The 19,931-nt window shown below is 47.9% G+C and overlaps 1 protein-coding gene across 2 annotated transcripts in view; it reads left to right on the forward strand.

The window, feature by feature from the left end:
* Positions 1-222: 222 nt before the first annotated feature.
* Positions 223-19,931, forward strand: part of LOC136611485 (organic cation/carnitine transporter 2-like) — a 55,718-nt gene continuing 36,009 nt past the window's right edge. For both annotated transcript variants that reach the window (XR_010790280.1, XM_066591141.1), the window contains exon 1: positions 223-834. Coding sequence is in view for 1 of the 2 variants with exons in the window: in XM_066591141.1 (XP_066447238.1) it covers positions 442-834 (393 nt within the window). In the remaining variant the exon portion in view is untranslated. The remainder of the gene's footprint in view (positions 835-19,931) is intronic.

Genomic DNA, 19,931 nt, shown 5'->3' on the forward strand with positions numbered 1-19,931 from the left:
ACTGTGTGGTCAATGGCACGGTGTGGTGTGGTCTGTACGGCACGGTGTAGTGACTCTCCGCACCTGTGAGCTGACATGTCTGCAGAGACACACCAGCACCCGCAGGCTGACGTGTGTGGCTGCGGCCGGTGGTGGCGCCGCTATGCGCCGTCACTGCTGGTTCCCACGGTAACATAGCTACACAGCCCCATGCGCCCGGCGGCAGCCAGCGGGCAGCACCTAGCAGCGGCGGCCTGTCCCTCGTCCTCTCTGCAGAGGGCGGACGTTGGGGCGCTGGTCAGGGTCACCCTGTGGGAGTCACCGCGCACAGGCCGCCCCCGGCGGGTGTATTAATGTGTGCCGGCGGCCGCTACACGGCACAGTCCTCCGCTTCCCGTTCCCAGCACCGGGCCGCCGCTCACCCTCCTCTTCCGCCCGGCAGCAGCGCCTCCCCCGCCAGCCATGCGCGACTATGATGAGGCGACCTCCTTCCTGGGGGACTGGGGACCCTTCCAGCTCTCCATCTTCTTCCTGCTCAGCGCCAGCATTGTGCCCAACGGCTTCACCGGGCTCTCCGCCGTCTTCCTGGTCGCCATCCCCGAGCACCGCTGCCTGGTACCCGCTAGTGCCAACCTGAGCGCGGCGTGGAGGAACGTGAGCATCCCGTGGGAGGAGAGGGACGGCCAGCTGGTGGAGAGCCGCTGCTGGAGGTACCGGCTGGACAGCCTCACCGACTACTCTGCCCGGGGGCTCCTGCCGGGGGTGCACGTCAATGTCAGCGCCATCCAGAAGGAGAAGTGCCTGGACGGATGGGACTATGCCCGGGACCTCTACCAGTCCACCGTGGTCACCGAGGTCAGTGCCGGCTGCGGCCACACGTGTGGGAGGCTCTAGACACCTCAAAGCTGCCTCTATGGAAATTAAGCCTTCTGTAACTTTGAAAACTGCTTGCTGTCAGTGAATAGAACAGTCTTTGCAGAGGGAGGGAAGGGCAGTCACATCTTGTGTCCACCAGAAGTCTGGTTTGTACCTTGTGGAAGTGCCCAATATACTTGCTAAGTGTGACCATAAAGGGGTTGTACTAAAATGTAACGTCCAGAACCCCACTGATCAGCTGAGCGGGTGCATGCTGTCAGCGCCAAATAACACAGCGGTCAGCCGGGTTCTGGAGCGAAGGACCCCCACTGATCAGCTGAGCGGTCAGCGCTGCAATAACACAGAGATCTAGAGTGAAGGACCGACCCTCACCGATCAGCTAAGCTGTCAGCGCTGCAATAACACAGCGGTCGGCCAGGGTCTGGAGCGAAGGACCCTGGCTGATCAGCTGAGTGGTCAGCGCTGCAATAACACAGAGGTCTGGAGTGAAGGACCCCCACGATCAGCTGAGTGGTCAGCGCTGCAATAACACAGAGGTCTGGAGTGAAGGACCCCCACGATCAGCTGAGCGGTCAGCGCTGCAATAACACAGTGCTGCGACGGAACCCTGTTGATCAGCTACTGATGACCCATCTTGATGATGGGTCATCAGGTATTATTGTATTTTGACGCCACCAGAAGCTAGGGGTTTGACAAGAGGAAAGTCCCTGTCACACCCCTAGCTCCCGATTGGCTCAAGAAACAAAGGTCCTAGAAGGAGGTAGGAGCCGGGGACGGCAGTAACAGCACGGGGGAGCCAAAGCGGGAGCCATGCTGCAGGAGGACTGGGACCCAGGGACAGCAGTGACAGCGATCCGGCTGCTTTGGCTGCAGCAGAAGCCTACAGTGCTGTAGTTCAGTGGGGAGACCAGTGACGGCACTCCCTCCTGCTGGGGCCGCAGGAGTGGGACCCAGGGACACCATCGGCGACGCGACTGAGAGTGCTCCCAGCTGCTCTGGCTGCAGGGGGAGCGGCAGCGGGAGACTACAGTGGCGGTGCTGTGTGAGCGGGAGCAGGGGACAGCAGTGTTCCTGCCTGCTTCGGCCGCAGGGGGGAGTGGGAGCAGACAGTGCCCCATTGGGGGGGGGGGTCAGCGGTGAGGCATGGAAAAGGCAGCGTGCGGCAATTTGTGCCAGGGATGGAGGGTTAGGGTGAGGGGTATGTGTAACAGTTAGCCTTATATTGTAAAAGTAAGGCTAACTGTTACACTTACCCTTAGACTAACCCTCCATCCCTGTCAGAAATTAAGGCACGGGCCTCGGGAAGGAGCGTAGATGAAGGGCTCCCTGCATTGCAGCTGCAGCATGAGCTTACTGGGCTGCCAGGATCTGCAGCAAATCGGGTACAGGGGGCGTCACCCCAGTTTCATACTTGACTTCACCAGTTCTTCCTGGTGGCGTCAAGCTACAATAATACCAGGTCATGAACAGTATTTCACCGGAAAACCCCTTTAAGGGACCTTTCACATGGGACGGAATATTCCTCTGCAGCGTTGTAGAATATGGTGGCCTGGAATGCCCCACCAAACCCTGCACTGCTAACTGCGTATTGTGATGTAGAGTTCTGCTGTTTTCAATTCCGCATCAAAAATACATATTTTGATGGGAGTCGCCAGCAGAATCGAGATATTTTCAATTCCTCAGCAAAATCTGCTGCAACTTGTGATACGCGTGAAAGCGCCCTAAAGCAGCGCTCCGAGGAAATGCCTCGCCCTCTGTTTGTAAGATACAGTTTATACAAGGTGCTGCCAGCCTCTTAGCGGGAGGCATTCTATTGTTCTGTCAGTTTTATTGAGGAATCTTTCAGATAAAGTAAACATATCAAGAAGATCGTGCAGGACCCAAATAATACAAGATGGAATCATTCGGGCCAAAAACTGCTACCCCTCACTCTTAACTTGTATGGTATCTGATATCCTTGGATGAGGATCTAGATTTACTACCTCAGTAGTGCTTGGCCCCACAAGATTAACTCCTATGCTTACCAGTGGAAGAGAAGAAGAAAGAGAAGGGAGGGGAGAGGGGAGAGGGGAAAGCACTTAGGTTTAAAGTATTGTTAACCCTGCCATTCTGGTGACCCACAGATGGGTCCTGCATCCATCATACTTAAGGCCTCATGTCCATGGGGAAAATCAGGCCCGCCGCAGATTCTCCATGCAGAATACTGCAGCGGGTCCCTCCTTTCCCGCAGACATAGGGCCTAAAAATAAAAATTACTTACCTGTCCAGATGCTGCGGATCTTCCCTCTGTCGCGGCCGGATCTTCTTTCTTCGGCCCGGCGGATGTGCTTGGTATGCTGGCAGTGTGCCGCGCGCATGCATCAGGCACTCCATTTTTAAAATTTTTTTTGAACTCCTGCTTTCCCTCGCTCCCGCGCCGGAGAGCAAGAATTCAGCTGCAGGTGTGCCGTGGATCCGGACGACTTCCATAGGCTTCAATAGAAGCCTAAGGGAGACCCGCACGAAAATGGAGCATGCTGCGGGTGTCCAATGCATCTCTATGGGGCGCGGATCCCACGTGCGGGTGACCCGCTGCGGATCTGTCCCCGTGGACATGAGGCCTAAGGCCTCATGTCCACTAGCTAAATGGAATTGCAGATTCCGCAGTGGATTTCTGCCGCAGAAACCGCAGCGGATTTTGCCCATAGGGAATCATTGGCCATCCGCGGTCCATTACATTGATTTTTGCACCCGCGGATGGCATTTTCAAAAAATTGCATTTTTCACGCGCGGGAGAAAAAACGCGGCATGCTCCATTCTGCCGCGGATTCCGATTGAATCGGCAACATTGCTATCACATTGATAGCAATGTGTGCGGATATCTGCATGCAAAAAAAATACCATTTAAAGGAAATCCACACGGAATCTGCGCGGTTTGTATTTTTCTAGTGGACATGAGGCCTAAGAGAGCAAGTCTTGGAACTCTGTGGAGGACTCACATTCTATCCATGGCTGCCATACTGATGGGAATTAATCCATTTCCCTCGCATTCTCCGCACACCTCCATATGACACAGGTGTGACATCTCTTGCTGCCATTCATACATAAAAGGAACATAAGTAGTCCGCCAATGGCGCGGTATGACCACCCTAGCAGTTGCCAGGCAAAACCGTAGTAAACCTCTCTTTTGGGATGTAATTGAGCCTGGCAGTACAGAGAGGAGGGCGGCCTGGGGGTGTTATCTGTTCCCTTATGTTGTATCAAATCGGATGTGGAAAATACTGTCCCAGAACGGTTTTATCATGCTACAACTCCACCAGACGCGGATGGTACCTCTATCAATTCCACTGCGCCAGCAAAGCTCCGAGACTGCAGGGACTATAGTGTGGAGACGAGTAGGACATCTGTACCACCTTGATAGTGTCTTATAGCCGCGCAGGCTATACACAGTTTGTGTATACATATAAACCCCTTCTGCCAGTCGCCCCGGGAGCTGGTATTCTATAGCCAGGTTTTATACAATCTGACTACCCAAAGCTATATAAGCGCTGCTTGTGGAGGCCCTGGCCGGCCACAGTCTTTACCTTCTCGGAGGCCGTGCACCCCTGCTCATCGCCTGCTGTACTTTCTGAGTACAGTCGTGCCTTGGCGTAAGAGTTTAATTTGTTCTGTGACAAAGCTCTTAATCCAAAATACTCTTATCTCAAATCAATTTTCTCCATTGAAATGAATTGAAATGCAATTAATCCATTCCGGACCTCCCCAAAACACGGCATCAATTCCTTTTGTTTTTTCAGTATTGCTGCTTGCTGTCATGGAATGACACAAAATCTGTCCTGATCACCATCACAGCACTCATTCTAGAAACCAGATCTCCATTTTGTGAAGAATCTGGGACAAATGTCATCATAATATCACCAGTACAGATATTGGGTTCTTGGTAGTAAATCGTTCCCATTCAGTGACAGAGTCACTGAATCTGCTCGCAAGTCAAGAAGCTCACAAGCTGAGGCACCACTGTACACCAGAGAGAACTTCTGACTGGTGGGGCTATTATCTAGTAGCAACTCTTTCCCTCCTTATTTTTCTTCAGTTGTCTACCTCAGTAAATAGGAGCTTTGCCCTCATTTTTCCGGACCCTTTCACGAGGGTCTGCTTTTCTCCTAATGTTTTATCTGCTGTGTGTGCAGTCAGTATTGCTGTGCCTCCCTGTTTGGCAGCTCAGTTCTGCGTTCCTCTGCAAAAACAAGATAAAAAACAATTTTTTGTGGGCTTTTGGGGCTTTCAGGATGTGTCCATACTGGGGACTTGTGCCCCAATATTTCTGGACTAGATAAGCGCTATAAGGAGCCGAAAACAGCTGATGGAACAGGAGCGCTCCGAAGGGGAAAGTGCAGGTAGTCTTAAAATTTCTGTCTACAGCCAAATGGAATGTGTTTCTGCACTGGGTTCCAGGAGAGCTGTGCCGCCCCTCGTAGTTTGCCCCCCTTACCGGGCCATTATGTGTTTCAGATATCATCTATTACATTTTTCTACATTCTGATGATAGCCTCTCCCATTTTACCTAATAATTCATATCTATATATATAAAAATGAATGTATGTCTGTGTGCGTGCGTGCGTTTCTGTCTGTTTGTCCTTTATGCGCTACTACACCATTCATCCGATCGCCATGAAACTTTGGGAAGTTGTTGAGTACACTCCTGGGAAGATTATAGGCATAGTACAACTATCCTACGATAAATGGCGCGCGCGCGAGCGTCGTCGAAAGTTACGACCCCCCCCACGTAGATCGAATAAGTAAGCCACCTGCTATTGTGATGTCATCACTGATGTCATCAACATCGGGCGCCCTTGAACATGCCCCAACATGTTCTATAAAGCTGCATTGTGAGACCTCCTGCTCATATACTAATATATTAAACAGACGACCTCCTCCTCATATACTAATATATTACACAGACGACCGCCTCCTCATATACTAATATATTACACAGACGACCTCCTCCTCATATACTAATTCTATGCGCAAAAGAATTAGCGTCCAAATTTTACGTACGGAATCGAATTCTCTCGCTTCGCGATGTAATAGAAACTTGAAATTTGGCACGGGCATTGATTATGTCATAAATAGGAAAAGCTAATCGGTCCCAACTCGATTATTCAATTCTAGGCGCAAAAGAATTGGCGTCCAAATTTTACGTACGGAATCTAATGTTCTCGCTTCCCAATGTCATAGAAACTTGAAATTTGGCACGAGCATTGATTATGTCATAAATAGGAAAAGTTAATAGGTCCGAAGTCGATTATTCAATTCTAAGCGCAAAAGAATTAGCGTCCAAATTTTACGTACAGAATCTAATTTTCTCACTTCCCGATGTCATAGAAACTTGAAATTTGGCACAAGCATTGATTATGTCATAAATAGGAAAAGTTAATAGGTCCCAACTCGATTAATCAATTCTAAGCGCAAAAGAATTTGCGTCCAAATTTTACGTACGAAATCTATTTCCATCACTTCCCAATGCCATAGAAACTTGAAATTTGGCACGAGCATTGATTATGTCATAAATAGGAAAAGTTAATAGGTCCCAACTCGATTATTCAATTCTAAGTGCCAAAGAATTAGCGTCCAAATTGTACGTACGGAATCTAATTTTCTCACTTCCCAATGTCATAGAAACTTGAAATTTGGCACGAGCATTGATTATGTCATAAATAGGAAAAGCTAATGGGTCCCAACTCCATTTTTTAATTCTAAGCGCAAAATAATCAGCGTCCAAATTTTACGTACGGAATCTAATTCTCTCCCTTCCCGATGTAATTTGGCACGAGCATTGATAATATCATAAATAGGAAAAGTTAATGAGTCCCAACCCGATTATTCAATTCTAAGCGCCAAAGAATTAGCGTCCAAATTTTACGTACGGAATCTAATTCTCTTACTTCCCAATGTCATAGAAACTTGAAATTTAGCACGAGCATTGATTATGTCATAAATAGGAAAAGTTAATAGGTCCCAACTCGATTATTCAATTCTAAGCGCCAAAGAATTAGCGTCCAAATTTTATGTAAGGAATCTAATTCTCTCACTTCCTGATGTCATCTATATATAAAAACGAATGCATGTATGTCTGTCTTCGCAGCAACGCGCGACGGGTAAGCTAGTACAGTATAAAGGACAGAATGGATACAGTATTACAAATGCCTGAAGAGCTTGCAATCTAATCTTATCTGTCAGCATAATTGGAACCTAAGAGCAGTAGACACGGGGTAGGCTGCCATCTTCATTATCTGACAAGTACTTGCACTGTGGAAACAGCCTGCAGTACGCCTGTGAGGGACAACTCCGCTTTCCTGGGCCAGAAAGTACAGGCTATGTGCAGATATGGCAATATGCCGCTAAGGTGAATACAGTGTGTAAATACTGAGCAGCACATTTTATATACATCACCCAGTCTGGCCAATTGTTTTTTGTGTTTAAAGAATTTAGGATCCAAAACAGATTTTTTTTTAATATGTATAATTAGTGTTAAGGCTCATTCACATACGAGTATGTAATGTAAGGGCTTACTCACACAGCCGTATATCGGCCGGGTTTTCACGCCCGGCTGATATACTGTGTCCCTTTCTGCAGGGGGAGGAGGCGGTCCGGGAGCAGTGCACTGAGCTTCCACCCCCTTCCACTATTTGCAATGGGAGGGGGCGGAACGGGGCAGAACTTAGCTCCGCCCCATCCTGCAAATAGTGCTGAGGGGCAGAGAGGGGGCGGGAGCTCAGTGCACTGCTCCCGGCCTGGCCCGCTTCCTCCCCCTGCAGAAAGGGACACCGTATATCGGCCGGGTTTTCACGCCGATATACGGACGTGTGAATAAGCTCTCTGTAGAAAAAAAAAACAAACCTTGCTGTATTTTTTTTTTTTTTTTTTTTTTTTATGAATCCATAGACTTTAATGGATGACTGTGGTCCATGAATACAGACCAAAATAGGACATGCTGCAATTTTTTTCTCTTTTTTTAACGTGCAACACCCGTCCGCATAGAGCACACGTCTGAGTACACCAGTGTAATTCAGTGGGCCTGATTGTGCATCCCGTCCTCATAGAGCACACATCTGAGTACACCAGTGTAATTCAATGGGCCCGATTGCGCATCCCATCCTCATAGAGCACACATCTGAGTACACCAGTGTAATTCAATGGGCCCGATTGCGCATCCCGTCCCCATAGAGCACACATCTGAGTACACCAGTGTAATTCAGTGGGCCTGATTGCGCATCCCGTCCTCATAGAGCACACATCTGAGTACACCAGTGTAATTCAATGGGCCTGATTGCGCATCCCGTCCTCATAGAGCACAATCTGAGTACACCAGTGTACTTCAATGGGCCCGATTGCGCATCCCGTCCTCATAGAGCACACATCTGAGTACACCAGTGTAATTCAATGGGCCCGATTGCGCATCCCGTCCTCATAGAGCTCACGTCTGAGTACACCAGTGTAATTCAATGGGCCCGATTGCGCATCCCGTCCTCATAGAGCACACATCTGAGTACACCAGTGTAATTCAATGGGCCCGATTGCGCATCCCGTCCTCATAGAGCTCACGTCTGAGTACACCAGTGTAATTCAATGGGCCCGATTGCGCATCCCGTCCTCATAGAGCACACATCTGAGTACACCAGTGTAATTCAATGGGCCCGATTGCGCATCCCGTCCTCATAGAGCACACATCTGAGTACACCAGTGTAATTCAATGGGCCCGATTGCGCATCCCGTCCTCATAGAGCACACATCTGAGTACACCAGTGTAATTCAATGGGCCCGATTGCGCATCCCGTCCTCATAGAGCACACATCTGAGTACACCAGTGTAATTCAATGGGCCCGATTGCGCATCCCGTCCTCATAGAGCACACATCTGAGTACACCAGTGTAATTCAATGGGCCCGATTGCGCATCCCGTCCTCATAGAGCTCACGTCTGAGTACACCAGTGTAATTCAATGGGCCTGATTGCGCATCCCATCCTCATAGAGCTCACATCTGAGTTCACCAGTGTAATTCAGTGGGCCCGATTGCGCATCCCGTCCTCATAGAGCACACGTCTGAGTACACCAGTGTAATTCAATGGGCCTGATTGCGCATCCCATCCTCATAGAGCACACATCTGAGTACACCAGTGTAATTCAATGGGCCCGATTGCTGTCCTTATTCAGTCAGTAAAAAATACGGGCATGTGGATGGGCCCTTAAAAAAAAGCCTTTACCGTCTTCCCAAATGCTCATTTTCTGCTTCTTACAGCCGATAGTCACTCTAAACTTCAAAACCATTTAACCCCTTAACAACATAGAAAGTACAGTTACGTCCTGTGTGTTCAGGGTTCTCTTCTGTTGTGTGCTGCAGTAAATGGGGGCTTTGCCCTAATTTTTCATGACCCTTTCATGAGGGTCTGCTTTTCTCTTAATGTTTTATGGACTCTCCTGCTGTATGTGCAATCAATGTTGCTAAGCCTTCCCTTTTTTTTTTCCTGAGGCTATTTAGCAGCTTCAAGATAAGCGTCCGTACTGGGAAATTGTGCCCAAATTTTTTTGGACTGGACAATCACCCTGGTCTACCTGCTATATATTTTTTATAGATGGGGGGCTGCTATTTGATGATGTGGACATTATTTGTTCAAGGATACCTGGAGTATTTGGGGCAGTCTCCTGTTTGTAAAGACCTAGTTGTGCCTCTAAGTGCTTAGTGAACAGCTATGTTGCTGCCTATGGCCCCTTATTGAAGTGTTAGAGACAGAACCTTTTTCCTTTGAACTCCCCTGTAAATATATTCGCTCTGGCCTGTCATCACTTGTCTTTTTTTGCGTATTTTTCTGACCGGTAATTGTTTCCTCCTTCTGTATGGCCCTTACTAATAAGCTTCAGCAATTAGCACGGACCAGTGCCATGGCAGATCCTCAAGCAAGTGTCTCCGGGGTCTTCCTCTGGATCTGGTGCACCAGCTATGCCTCCTGAAGCTAGTCCCACAATTATGGTCATTATTAAAGCAATTGCGGAGTGCAGTCAGACTTTAGCTTGCTATGTCCAGAGTCTGTGAGGGCGCACAACCACAGCGTAGACTCGGGGTTCTGATTTGGAAGACACGGGTACGCCACCTAGAGCCCCTGACTTTGCCTCTATTGCTTAGTGAATGAAATTGGATAATTTGGAAAATCACTTACGTAGGTGCAACAGCAGAGGGATGCCAGAGGGGGTCAAGGGGAGTAGTCCTTGTGAATTCCTAGAATCTCTTCTTAAAGAGACCTATGGATCAGACGCCTTCTCACTCCCATTCTGTGTTGAATGTGCCCATTGCATATTGGCAAGAGCACCACCGCTGGCGGCTTCCCCTCGCAAGTTGCTGCACTGTTGAGAGAGAGACAGAGTGCTTGAACTAAATTTCCGGCTGCACCCCTCCGAAAGTTGGGGGACAAGAAGTGAGGATCTTCCAAGACTATGCCCTGGAGGTACAGAAAAGGAGTCAAAAATTTGCAGAGGCAGAAAGGCTATTGAGGTTCGGGCAACTTGCTGCATCCTGCTAAATTCAAAGTCATCAGGGATAATCGCACCCACTTAACTGCTAATTATGCACTTTAACAGTGGCGAGCAGTGCAGCCCACCAGGGATCTCCTGGACACAGCATTGATGGGCACATGTGTCTGGCATGCGTGAGAGGCAGGTCTAGTATCCGCGGTGCGGTGGACGGCTATGTCATAAAGAGTGTAACTTCTTGTCACTTCTGGCAAACTTTTGGTCAGAGTGGCCACTCATTTAAATCAGTGCACTTAGCTATGTGAATGGTATGCAGCTCTTGTGACAAGCTATGTAACTGTTGTTCTGTCTGCTGTGACACTTGTTTTCACAACAGCCCAGACATAACATTCCCATTCATTCCAGTGGAAAGTTTTAGAAATTCCCTCATAAGCCTGTGTGCAAAGTTCACATCCTGATGAAAACCAGCGTACATAAACCGTCCAGCTGAAGGGCACCCTGGTGTTATACATCCGGTATGGACCATGGAGATTTCACCCAGCAGAATTAGGTTTAGTATGCCAGTATTACGTGTCCAGATTGGAGAATATTAGATTTGTGTCCAGGATTTAGGGCTGCAGGATATAAGGACATGTTACCCTTACAGAGCAGTGGGTACCCTCGTACTGACCAATGCTAGGGACCTTGATAGGGCAAGTTATTTGGGGTCATTACATGTATATTCTATACATGCTACATGTGCACCTTCACCCCCTGTTTGTGTGCATTTCCTACCACATATGATTGTGAGACCTGTATGTGGCCCTCAGGGTGCATTTCCCACGAACGTATATCGGCTCGGTTTTCACGTCGAGCCGATATACGTCGTCCTCATCTGCAGGGGGGGGGGGGATGGAAGAGCCAGGAGCAGGAACTGAGCTCCCGCCCCCTCTCTGCCTCCTCTCCGCCCCTCTGCACTATTTGCAATGGGGAGAGGCGGGGCTAATTCGCAGGAAACTTAGCCCCGCCCCCGGCCCGCCTCTCCCCATTGCAAATAGTGCAGAGAGGCAGAGAGGGGGCGGGAGCTCAGGTCCTGCTCCTGGCTCTTCCATCCTCCCCCCCCCTGCACATGAGGATGACGTATATCGGCTCGGCGTGAAAACCGAGCCGATATACGTTCGTGGGAATGCAGCCTCATGGACAAAGGTTCTGCTGCTTCTGATGGAAGAAGTATAGGCCGTGTGGCCCCCACGTTCGAGCACGCCCTGCGTTATGTACATTATTTTGCATACAACCATGGATAATGATGTAATAACAGTAATACAGTGTGACAACGTTCACTGGGTGTAGCAGCATATGTTGTGTAATCGGATTTGTTGTTAAATACTCATTCAAGGTACAAGGAACCCTCCTCTATTTATGAATTATACAGAGATCACAACGCATATTCTAGAGAAGGAACTTCAGCCATAATCATTCAAAATCTCCACCCCCACATCAAATTTGGTCTATTGGCTAAATTTACAAACTTTAAGCTATTTGCGGGGAAAAAAAACAATCAAAGAACAATGTATAAATAGTTCAGCACAACTAATATAACAAGTGGTTTCTCCAAATTAACACACAATGCCACTTTTAATGATTACCGCAGTCTTAGAATTATTCAACCTTCTGAATGTAATTTCTCATAAGAGCACGCATTTACAAATTGGGTGTTGTCTCAAGCACACCTGATGCAACTGGTCAAGGACTGCAATAGTTATATCAGGTGTGCTTGAGATTAAACACATCCAAGGGCCATTATCCACAGGACAAAAATCATTCAGATTCCAGTGTAAATGCATGTACCAACTGAATGGCGAATTAGAATTTGTTCCCTTATCATTTGTCATTCAGTTTAGGCATGCGTAAAAACTGAACGACGGATTGGCCAGTGTAAACGGGCATCTATGAACAACTGCCTATTTACTGTGAATGGGGGCAGGCGGGCCGGAATGATCTCTGGCCCACTCCTATTCCGTACTAATGGGAAGTGCGAGGAGAGAAATCTCCTGCAGCCGCCCCGCTGTGAGCCAGCGATACTCGCTCCTGTGCAACAGCACGGGAGTGAGTACATGTGGGGACAAGTGTCGGGCATCGTTTTCCCGACAGTCGTCCCCTGTAAATGGGGCTTAAGAGCTCATGCCCACGACCGTGACGGGCTTTGCAAGTGGAATATCACAGCGGAGTCCGTCAAGGCGCTCCCACCCAAAGACCCCATACTCCCCTCCGGATTTGCTGTGCAGCTCCCGCATGACGCACTGGCGTGCCCGCACAGTACAGCCCATGACGCACCGGCAGTGTCATATGACGCGGCCAGTGGTGGACGTGGTGCGTATTCACGCTATGCTTTCGCTGTGCTACAGCGGAAGTATAGCGTGACGGGCGGCTTACATTGACTACAATGGAAGCTGTCTGCACGTATTCCAGTGGCATATAGTACATGCCGCGGGTTATTTCACGCTGCGGAATTCTGCCATGGAATTCCGCACTGTGAACATTGAGCTATTAGGTTCATTAGCCCTAAGTCAGGAGAATGATCTATAAAATTAAGAGAAGAGATCATTGACTAAAGCAAACCAGGAAATGGATAGAACAAGATAGCAAAGGCACTAAATGTTCCTAGAAGTACAGTTGGAAGCCGTTCACAAGTTCAAGGTTAAGGAACCCTGACCACTACTTGGACATGGCAGAAAAAGGAAGCTATCACCAGCTTTCACAAGATTCCTGAGGGGGCAGGTGGTCAAAAACCCTCCAGTGACTGCAAAAGACCTGTAGCAAGACTTGATGAATTTGGCAAATAAGCTTAATTTTCAATGGAGATTGAATAGTTTTGATTGTATCAGTATCACATGGCTAGTCTGCTTCTAACAGCCCTGTTGTGCGCTCATTCAGGACCACTGCCAAAGTCCTACAACTGGTGAAAGAGTAAGATGTTCTAATATAAAGTTCTCCTCCTTTCTCTTACACTGATACGCTCCAAAGCTTACATCAAAGTCTGGATGATGCCGTCTGTAATAACTATGATTACTATGGACAAATTGTTTTACTATTTGGCGGAGCTTCATAGGGCCTGTATGTTGAAAAACCCCTTTAACCCTTTCCAATCCAATTTGTATCCTGGTTTTCCTAGGGGGCTTACTCTTTTTCTGCCGTTATACAATGGCGCTATATGCTGGCTAAAGCCAGTACTGCATGAGGTGACATGTTGGATAGGCTCTGACAGTAGAGAGGCTGGCAATATACAGTAAGAGAACCCCGACTGATGTCTTCCAACATAGGAGCTGTACAGCCTTAAATCATAATGTCTTCAGAGGTCAGACAGTGGATTGGAAAGGGTTAAAGGGGTTGTCTCACAAAATGAAGTTATTCCCTATCCATAAGAGATGAGTGCTTAAACTCTATCTCTTGCAGTCTCAATGAAATGATTGGAGTGGCTGCTTGCTACAGTTACCTGCTATATATACACTTTAAGCGTGCCTGTCTTCATATATATTATACGTAAATCAGTAGTATATGTGAATACAGGAAATTGTACTAGATACTCTTCACCTTCTAGCATCCTTCAGTGCATTTTCCCTGTAGGCACTTTTGTAGAAAGGGGGGGAAAAAAGCCCCTCAGTCCTCAAAACATGAGTTTTAACCCTTTCCAATCCATTGTCTGACGTCTGAAGACATTATGATCTAAGGCTGTACAGCTCCGATGTGGGAAGACACCCGTCGGGGTTCTCTTACTGTATATTGACAGCCTCTTTGCTGTTGGAGCCTGTCCAACGTGTCACATCATGCAGTACTGGCTTAAAGGGGTGGTCTCGCGAAACCAAGTGGGGTTATACACTTCCGTATGGCCATATTAATGCACTTTGTAATGTACATTGTGCATTAAATATGAGCCATACAGAAGTTATTCCACTTACCTGTTCCGTTGCTAGCGTCCTCGTCTCCATGGTTCCGTCTAAATTCGCTGGCAGCTTGCTTTTTTAGACGCGCTTGCGCAGTCCGGTCTTCTCCATTCAGCACGAGCCGCTTCAGTGTGCTCCCCGCTACAGCTCTTCTGCGCATGCGCAGACGAGCTGTCACTGCTCGGGAGCGCGCTGAAGCGGCCATTCTGCACCATCCTCTGTTAGAGGAAGGTGCAGAAACTGGAGCTGCCCAGCGGAGAAGACCAGCCCAGCCCAGCCGCCCCGAGAAGCCTCCCAGGTAAGTGATGGGTCGGGGGGGGGGCTGCCGCTGCGCCGGGGGGGGCTGCCGCTAGGCCGGGGGGACTGCCGCTGCGCCGGGGGAGCTAGCGCTAGGCCGGGGGGGCTGTCGCTGCGATGGGGGGGGCTGTCGCTAGGCCGGGGGGGCTGTCGCTAGGCCGGGGGGGCTGCCGCTGCGATGGGGGGGGCTGTCGCTAGGCCGGGGGGGCTGTCGCTAGGCCGGGGGGGCTGCCGCTGCGCCGGGGGAACTAGCGCTGGGGAGCCGGGGGCTAGCGCCGCTTACCTGCTGCCTGGCTGCGATGCGTCCGGTTGCCATGGAGACACAGCTGGCGGCGTCTCGGGAGCGCGCACGTCGGGCTGAAGCAAGGGCTGTACACTTTGGGAGAAGAACCGGCGGCCATCTTTGGAAAAGTTTTTAAAAGTTGCTGAAACGCTGGAACAGTGAGTAGAAACCGGCTTTAAAAGTCATTTAAACGGGTGCTTAGTTTTGTATGCTGAATAAGGGGGACTGGGCAAAAAAAAAAATTAACTGCTTCCTCGAGACATCTCCTTTAAGCCAGCATATAGCGCCATTGTACAACGGCAAGAAAAGAGTAAGCCCCCTAGGAAAACCAGGATACAAATTGGATTGGAAAGGGTTAACAGGGAGACTAAGCTGAGGGATATAGTGTTCTCCGATTCAGTAATGCCATATACACAATTAACGTATTCCTCTAATTCGCCTGTTTCCCTGAACTGGTGGGTGGACACTAGCTGCTATGATGTCTGCTCTATACTGCACACAGAGAAGAGGAGATCCTACTTTTCTATCACTGTCTTTCATATACAAAAAGCAGTGGCAACATGCAGGGCACTATAGAGAAGTACTAAGCCGTGTAGATATGATTCCAGTAGCTATAAAATAGTGCTACAGCTACGCGTGTTACTATCTCCCTGTGTCAGTTTCTGCTTCTGTCTCATTCTGCGTTTGCTTCCTCCTAGTCCCTCCTCTCTCCATAGACTTTTATGAGCAACATGTAATCTGCTTTGTCAGCAACTTTTTATTTTACTCCGCCTGGTCTACCGAGATGGGTTTTAGTACTTTCTGGGTAAACTGGGAAGAGGAAAAGAACCTAATAAGTGGAGAAAAGCATTTTTCTCTCATAAGTTCTCTGACAAAGTTTCTTACATTTGCCTTTAAAGTTGATTTATGCAAAGTTTGCTAAAAGCTCAGTCAACATTCAACAAAGGAAATGCTGTTCGTCATTTCTGTGGGTGGAAAACAGGGCTCGTAGTCTTTGTGTGTCCTAGTGTAGGCATCTCTTTAAACCTTGTCCAAGACGAGAAGAGATGGAGATGGAGTTCCTTCACTTGTAGGATTAGCATTGCTTATGAGAAATGGAGTGAGGTGCTGCCTGTCCACTGAGGCCAACCATATGTAATGCAATGTATACATGAAGAAAAAATGTGCACTTAAAAGGCAGAACGCTCACATAAAAATATTCCAACAGCGGGTCCTTCTGACCGGTAGCGGAGACAGAAGAAACCCTTGACCTATTCTGTGCTCCTTACAGTCATTTCTGAAGAAGGGGTTGCATCTCCGAAACACGTTATAATATTGTCTGTTTCTTAAATGACTTAATAGAGAAGAACCGGGTTTAAAACTCAATGGAATATTTTTATATGAGGGTTGTGCCTTTTAAAGACACCTTTTTCTTCTTATCTTCTTAATCTTTAAACCTTGTGTCTAAGAATACATATCCAAACTACATACTGAAAGAAGAACTCCGCCTATCATTAGTCATATGTTCCATTTCCTCTAAAGTTTGGTTATCCCGGTAGCTGATCATAAAACTGCATTACTAAGCTGCTGTACGGGCTGGCACTCTTGATTCACCCATAGGATGCCCAGGTGGTACACAAGCCACCCGCTGCTTTGCTCTAGTTACCCATGCCAGCAATAAGGGTGGACTCTCAGAAGCTGAAACTAAGATCAGCACACAATACAAAGAGGATTAGAAAGGAAAGCTTACGTTAAAAGGCATCTGTCACTAAGGAACATAACCGGACATTGTGTCTATGGCGAATGTTCCTAAGCTAGTCTTGGATATATAAAGTCCTGTACTGTGTGCTGCTTCTGGGCTTCTATGGACATGCAAGTTTCGCATTCTACGGTTTTTGCAAAATCATGTTGTGACCAAAACCTCAAGTTCATTCGTCTTGTGTTCTCTTATCTCCGGTGATGTCAGCGCTAAATACATACTGGCTGCACTCTCACCTACTTTCACGTTTCACCATAATCTAATCGGCTTTTCCAAAGGCTAAAGTGCGCAGTAATGATATACTACAAGTCCTGCCAGCGTGATATTTACTACACCGTGCTGACGTAGAGGCCAACGTGGGAATGACAAGCCTGTCATTGTTCTTCCTGGGAGATCAGGTGCATCATTCTGGAGAACTATACAAACCCTGAGAAATATATGTAGATCTCCAAACCAATAAACTAAAGAAAGGGGAAGGGCGCTTTTAGACGTCCATGGGAAACAATGCACTCGCACAGCATGCATGCATCTCCCAAAGATAGAAAAATGTGATGTTCTCATTAAGAGAAACCAAGTAATCTTGTAGAGGATACCTTTTAATGGGGCTAACAAGCATACATATTACAGCAATCTCTCACTACTACTCGGGGTCCTTCCTCAAGATTATGAAATAGATCCGAAGAGGCATATATATGCATACGTATAAAAAGGCACATACATGGTATGATTAATTCACATTTTAAAAATACCAGAACAAAGTAAGTAGAGAAGTGAATACTTAGTCCACTGATAAGGGATGGGAAAGTTTTGTGGTCTCTAAATTGGTGTTAGGGGGGCACCAGGCCAGCGTGTTATCTGTACTATCTGTGAAGGGTATGATGGAGTTTCTTTGTACAAAGAAAATCTGTCATACCCTACACAAAGATGACCTTCTGAAAACCATATTCCCGGACCCTCCCCTTCTGTGTTACAGGCAGCCCCCAAATTTGAGGAGCTTTATAGTCAGGAGTGCATTGTCCTCTAATACACAAAAAGGAACTTATGCCTGTAATGTAAGGAGCTGCAAGACCTGCTCACATATACTGACTGCGGACAGGATACAGATCCCCAACACACAACGGGATTACAAGATCCTGGGGACATTCACATGTTCCACATTTCCTATGTTGTGTACCTGATCCTGCGTAGTAAATGTCTTGTTGGTGGCCTTTATGTTGGAGAAACAGGACAAAAACTGAAAGCCAGGGTGAGATTTCATCACCACATGATTAAAGAGAGAAAGACAGAATTATCTGTGGCGGAACATTTTTCTAGCCACGGACACAACATAGAACATGTGAAAGTTATTATACTTAAAGGAGATGTCTCGAGGAAGCAGTGAATTTTTTTTTTTCCCCAGTCCCCCTAATTAAGCATACATTACTAAGCCCCCCTGTAAATGACTTTTCTAGCTGGTTTGTACTTACCGTTCCAGCGTTTCAGCAACTTATAAAAGTTTCCCCAAGATGGCCGCCGGCTTTTTTCCCGTCGCTTGCTGTAGCCCGACGTGCGCGCTCCCGAGACGCTGCCAGCTGTGTCTCCATGACAACACGACGCCCCGCAGCCGCCGACCGGACCCCTGGAGTGAACACGGCCGACCAGTCACCCACCGCCAGGCAGCAGGTAACCGGCGCAGCCCCCGGCCCCCCCACGCTAGACCCGGCTCCCCAGCGCTACCGCCCCGGCTCCCCAGCGCTACCGCCCCGGCTCCCCAGCGCTAGACCCTGACAGACGAAGGCCCCCTCGGCCCAGCGCTAGGCCCCGGAGCCCAGCGCTAGGCCCCGGAGCCCAGCGCTGGGTTCCGGAGCCCAGCGCTGGGCTCCGGAACCTAGCGCTGGGCTCCGGGACCTACCGCTGTGGCCCGGGACCTTCACCTGTTAGTGAAGATCACCCCCCGACCCATCACTTACCTGGGCGGCTTCTCGGGACAGCTGGGCTGCTGGGCTGGGCTTCTCCGCTGGGCAGCTCCAGTTTCTGCACCTTCCTCTAACAGAGGATGGTACAGAATGGCCGCTCCAGCGCGCTCCCGAGCAGTGACAGCTCGTCTGCGCATGCGCAGAAGAGCTGTAGCGGGGAGCACACTGAAGCGGCTCGTGCTGAAAGGAGAAGACCGGACTACGCAAGCGCGTCTAAAAAAGCAAGCTGCCAGCGAATTTAGACGGAACCATGGAGACGAGGACGCTAGCAACGGAACAGGTAAGTGGAATAACTTCTGTATGGCTCATATTTAATGCACGATGTATATTACAAAGTGCATTAATATGGCCATACAGAAGTGTATACCCCCACTTGCTTTCGCGAGACCTCCCCTTTAAAGGCAATTTTAAATCTCAACATCACAGGAGAATTTGGGAGTACAAGTTTATAACCATCCTTGATGCTCTCAAAAGCTAAATGAACCTCGGAGGGGGCTTTTTGCATCAGTAGAGAATATGAGAAATCTATAGCACAGATAACAGGCTGGCCTGGTGACCTCCTAAAATCAATTTAGAGACCATAAAACTTTCACATTATCAGTGGACTAATTAAGTATTTATTACTCTACTCATTCTCTTCTGGTATTTGTTTTATGTGCAAATTAATCACACAATGTCTGTGCCTTTTCATATGTATGCCTCTTCAGATCTATTGCATAAACCTGAGGAAGAACCCTACATTGGTTCGAGAGCTCATTATAACATCATGTATTTTTGTTAGCCATTAAAAAGTATCATATCTACAAGATTACTTGGTTTCTCTTGCTAAGAACAATTACATTTTGCTCTGTTGGCTAACACGGTACCAAACCTTTTTTGTATCTTGTTTGGTAGGACTATCTTTACCAGTAAAAGTAAATTGACAAAACGGTTTTTAAGGGTGTAATGTTACTTTAATTCACATGATGACAACTTACCTATTGTATGACTCCTACCAACCTATGTGGTTGCAAAATTATACCCAGCTCCAGTTATTTAAGTATCTGGCCCTATGTACAGGCGGTATAATATGGGAACAGGTCAGCTCTCTGTCTCCCGTTAGCTGTTTGGCTAATATGGAGGATAAGGCCTGACTCACACAAACGGGTCAGATTCTGCATGTGAGAACGAGTTTACAAAGGCAGTATAGGTCCAAGTATAAACTTGAGAAAGACTTAACTGTATGGACCGTAAAGCTAATAATATTAAAAAGTAACTTTTATTAGAAATAACTAAAATAAGGAAAAGAGAAAAGCAAAACAAACAATAAATCGTATAAGACGATAATGAGAGCATTTGCCACACATAGATGGAGACCAATCGGGTTAGAGTCGACCGGT

This window comes from Eleutherodactylus coqui, chromosome 2 (assembly GCF_035609145.1).
Source record: "Eleutherodactylus coqui strain aEleCoq1 chromosome 2, aEleCoq1.hap1, whole genome shotgun sequence".
Lineage (NCBI taxonomy): Eukaryota > Metazoa > Chordata > Amphibia > Anura > Eleutherodactylidae > Eleutherodactylus > Eleutherodactylus coqui.